The sequence below is a fragment of the Fulmarus glacialis genome, unplaced genomic scaffold, assembly GCF_000690835.1.
Source record: "Fulmarus glacialis isolate BGI_N327 unplaced genomic scaffold, ASM69083v1 scaffold23261, whole genome shotgun sequence".
NCBI lineage: Eukaryota > Metazoa > Chordata > Aves > Procellariiformes > Procellariidae > Fulmarus > Fulmarus glacialis.
Genome location: NW_009194985.1, coordinates 4881 through 9641, shown reverse-complemented (window position 1 = coordinate 9641; position 4761 = coordinate 4881). Strand labels below are relative to the sequence as shown.

Sequence of the window (4761 nt, the reverse complement as noted above, 5' to 3'; positions counted from 1 at the left end):
GGAAGTTGCGGTCCCCTGCCGTCATTATTAAACCTTTCAGCAGCGACCGAGAGCGCACCGCGAGGAGGAGAAACGGCGCTTGCGACAAAACCCCAGTTCTCTGCAGCTTTGGGCAAACCGCTTAATCTGTGCTTCCACACCACAGGGTGGGCTTCCTCCTCCTTTTTTTGGTGTCTCCTGGAAGGGCAGGTCCAGAGACTGCATCAGGCAACGCGCTTTTGTGGCAGTCTCTAGGTATTATTGCAATACTAAGTATTAAAGTCCTAACCAGTAATGAACACTTCTAATGAACACCAACTGCTGCTGGCCTGCACTTAAATATACTTATCACACACATTGGGAACCCACAGCAAAACTGCTCTGCAGAGACAAGGTCAAGGCTCTACCTTAAACCTATTACTCACATAAGACAGTAATTACTCCTAATCTCAGAGCAAAGCAAGGGGAAAGAGATTAGCTTGCCGGGAGCGCGGCTGAACCTGTTATGAGAGCAAGTGGCCTGGAAACCTCCGCGCTTCTCTTAAAGCTTCAGCTGTGTAAATGAAGGGAAGGATGAGCCAGACGCAGTCGCTAGAAAAGGCCTGGCCCTTCTCTAGCAGATGTACGGGCTGCTCGGGCTGGGGAGGAGACAAATCAGAGCGCGGTGGCAGGGCTCTGCTTCGACCGCAGCGTCGGGTGCTCCGTCAGACCTCGCAGGGAGGAATCGGAGGGCATTCCTCATGCCGCCGCTCTCGCTGCTGGCACAGCTTCGCCAACAGCAGGGCAGCTCGTTCCCCTCGTCTCAGAAGGGTATTAGCTCATTTAACTGCAGGCAAACGCGCGTCTCGCCAACCTCAGCTGCGAGGTAGGGAGAGCAGGAGCCGGAGGAGCAAGCACTCGTTTGACGCTGTACTTAGGAGCTGGCTGGCTTGGCACGCTCGCCGAGAGCTGGGTTTGTGGATCACGGCTTTATTGAAAGCTCGCCCAGACAGCACGTCTTCTCCACTCAGCCTAAATAGCAGCATGTTGTGGTCCCACCACTGTTGTTCTTTCCTAGCAAAGCATTTAAGATAGTCACAGCTACAAAGGTCGGTAAGTATACACACACCCTCCTTCCTCCTCGGCGTGCACCGTTTGGGATCCTGGAGCTGAGACACGGTAATTCTTAGGAGAGTCAGCAACGGCTGTGCTGGGGGAAGACCTGTAATTTATTTTGCCTTCCCTAAAATGGCCTCGCTGATGGGTGCATCACTGGAGTCTGGAAAGTGGTGGCCCTAAAAACAGCTACAAAACCTCATGGCTTTAAAAAAAAAAGATATTCAAAGCAGCAGCAGCTCCTGCACATCAAAACCGGAGATGACGGAGGAGCTGCTGCAGAAATAGCAGGGACTGAAAGTCAAAGAAAACATTCTTTGACCAGAAAACTAAATTAAAAACTATCAGGTGGATTTAACACCTATGCATTTTACAGTATTTCAGTTTCACTGTGCCTTTCATCACCTTGCACGGGGCTTTCCTTTGCGTGACTTACTGACAAGTGACTTGCCATGAACAGATCTCGTCTCTCCCCTCCTTCCTCCCCTCCTGGGGAGTTTCTCGGAGGGACGGGCAGCGGAGCAGCCCGACCACAGCCTGCCTGACCCACCCTGCCGACCAAGGCAGGCAAAGCCCAGATGCAGGCAGCAGGGCTGCAGAGCCGGGTGACGACTGCGGTTCCTCTGTGGCTTAAGAGGCGTAAATTCAGAGAGTGCCCCGGGCTGTCTTGCTCACAGAGCTGGGACTTGCTGCCCACACGGTAATATTTCTCTCCAGCAAAGGCTGCTCTCCAGAGCTCACGTGGCCAAACGAGCCCGGGTACTGCAATCACTGAGCCGGTTCCCGGAATAGAGTGAAAGCTCCTGGAGGACCCAGTCTCGGACTCTCAGGGGACGCTGTGGCTATGAGCACGTTACCTGCTCCAACCCTCCAGTGCCAAAGGCAGCTTTATTTCTGGGGCTCCTTTGCTCCCCCAGTAGACTGCTGGTGAGCCAGCACACAGCTGAGAATAGACTCCGGTTTGCTATCCTGGACAACTGCAGCACAAAATTAACCTTCCCTAATCCTACCACAAACGTGCTTCAAACCAGAATGAAGGCATGCCACCATCTTTTTTCATTTGCAAGAATGCAGCAGCTGAGAAACCACTGTGCAGGCAGCGACTTTCTGGAAGAAATTGCATATGGACAGTGAAGCCATCCTGCGAAAAAACGGGGCAACAAGACTGGAATGCATGTAAGCGCGCTCTGCAGAACTTTGCTGGGTCTGGCCCCTGCAGTTTCAGTGCCTTCACAGCTTGCATGTGCCCAGCTGAGCTCCAGAAACTTAACTCCAGTGGCTGGTGTGCCCTTGGATCGTGCAGGCACCTCTAACACCTGGGAGAAGCTGCCCAGGCTGCGACCTTACCTCCTGGTATGAGCAATTCCCGTAGAAAGGGATCTCATCTAGAAATGCTGCAATACCTGAGCCGGAGACATCGCAGTAGCATGCACGTGCTCGGGGAAAACCCAAAGCACTTGCCCAGGGACCATTCCCGCTCCGTCCTGGCCCACCCCAGACGCGGCACATGTCGTGCTGCTCCAGCTTCTGTGCTCACCTTGATCCTCTCGATGCCGGCTTCGATGCGGAGCTGCTCCACCAGCTTCCGGGCCTGCGCTATGTTGTTAGTTGTTGACATTGTCTGCCATCGGCTCCAGGCCCCAGCACGTGAGAATACTGCAAAACAAGGAGGGGGAGAGGGGGGTTGGCATCGTGCACGAAGCCACCACGCCACCGTGCACCATCTCGGAAAGGGTTGTGCACTGACAGCCACGTGCAAAGGGCTCCCATGAGCTCTAAAATGATGACACCAACTTAACGTTTCCTGATTTTGCTTCAAGTTCTCCTTTCCTTTAAACAGCACTCTTGGTGCACTCTCTTCAGGCTTTTTTTTCATTTAAAAAAAACAAACAGAAACTTGCCGACAAGAGGGGAAAAATGAACCTTTTTCTGCAGAAAGTCCTCCCAGATGCATTGAACTGACCGACTGGAAAAGCGAATAGAAATTTTCCAGCCCATGTAACCTGCCATGCACCGCTCGCAGCGAGCCAGGCCAGGGGAAGGTGGACGGGGACACTGCTCGACTGTGACCACACACAGCTCCTGGATGTTCACCCTCACTTTTTATCTACTCGTTGCACCACTGCCTTTGTCCTGCCCCAACTCCTGTGTCAGGATTTCCTCTGCACAATGAGGCTCCGAGCAGCAGCTAGAAGTGCTCGATACTGTACAAACTCAGACCTATGTTATTTATCCATCATTTTGCAAATCGATGTCCCTGAAAAAAGTAGAATAAGAAAGTAAGAGCGACAGACGGTCCCAGGCTGGGTGGTAGGTGGCAAGTCAGGGCTCAGGCAAGGGGCAGAGGTTTCTCAGATGCCAAAGCACTGGATGGAAGCAGGGGACAGGCAGCGAGGCATGGGCACAGACGCAGGGGGATACGAAAGCATGAGAGGCACCGATAACTCATGTCTCAAATGAACCTTCCACAAAAATGGTGCAAAATAAGGGCCCAGCTGAACGTGGAAACGAGGAGAGCACTGCAGGGTGAGCCGGAGCCAGAGCGGAGCAGGACCGGAGCTTTGCTGAAGCACAACTCCTTTCTGTGCACCAAGCGTCTTGTCTCCGAGGGTCTCGCGGACCCCATCCAACTGCCAAGCTCTGCACCCATCTCCGGCTGTGCCGATCGTGGGGCTTTAACGTACCTGTCACCTGGCCGGGTGCAACCTGCACATGGGACCGTGTCCCTGCGACTGCCACGCTGCAGCCGAGCACCCCAGCAGGGAGAATGCAGGCGGTTAAACAACGTTCCTCCAAATTTAAAAGCAGCAACTGAAAAAGTTTGTCTGCGAGACCAACATAATCCATCACTGTCACTCAGGCCAGAGCCGTGGGGCAGCAGCCAGGGCTGCAGCATGCCGGAGGGCAGCTCTGGCCACGCTGTCCGAGCCGGACTCCCTTGGCCAGACACCGTTCTCAGGTCATTTCTTTATGATCATCTCCATGGGGCTGCTGCAGAGGTGTCAGGAAAAGTCACTTCCGTGCCCTGCCCTGCAGTGACTCAGCCCCTGACCATTCAGTAACGGCGGGGAACAGGGGCAGAGGGCTGCAGCGAGTACCACCTCCCACCTCCCGACAAACCATTAGACGATGCTGGGAGGAGGAAAGAGCCAAAGCAAACACGGGGTCAGATACCAGCGGCGCTCCCAGCGTCCCAGCCAGCCGCCCACTGCAGCCCTTCTGTGCTAGCTTTAATTAGAGACTCCTTCAGTCTTCTCCCCAGGACCGGCAGCTTCAAAGCAGATGCTGAACTGTTGCCTTTACCGGGGGGAAGAGAAGGGGAAGTGTCTGCCCCATCTAAAATCCTAGCAGTCTCGAGCTGTCTCGCCTATGTTTAGACATTAAGGGAGTTTATTCCAGACCACAACGGCACTCTCGGGGATTATTTTGCTTGGCAGCAGCATGCAACGTGTGCTGAACTTCTCAATCCCCGAAAGGCACTCAGCTTCGTTTGAATGCTGTGGGAGAAAACAAACGGTGCTTCAGCCAGCATTACCAACTCCGTCATGAGACGATTCCCTGAATTAGCAGGGTTATTCGGAATTCTCCGCCTCTCGAGTCCTGGAAGACGTTAGTCAGGACAACATGGGAAGCCACGCTATTGAAATAAAGTCTGGTACTGTGGAGATTGGGAGAAGGAAGCAGGCT

General features: G+C 53.7%; 1 protein-coding gene across 1 annotated transcript in view; it reads right to left on the bottom strand.

Moving 5' to 3' along the window:
- The window catches only part of GNG7 (guanine nucleotide binding protein (G protein), gamma 7), a 3749-nt gene extending 1057 nt beyond the window's left edge, over positions 1–2692 (bottom strand). Inside the window, exon 1 of the mRNA XM_009587958.1 lies at positions 2612–2692. Within this exon, the coding sequence (XP_009586253.1) occupies positions 2612–2692 (81 nt within the window). The remainder of the gene's footprint in view (positions 1–2611) is intronic.
- Between the last annotated feature and the right edge of the window lie 2069 nt (positions 2693–4761).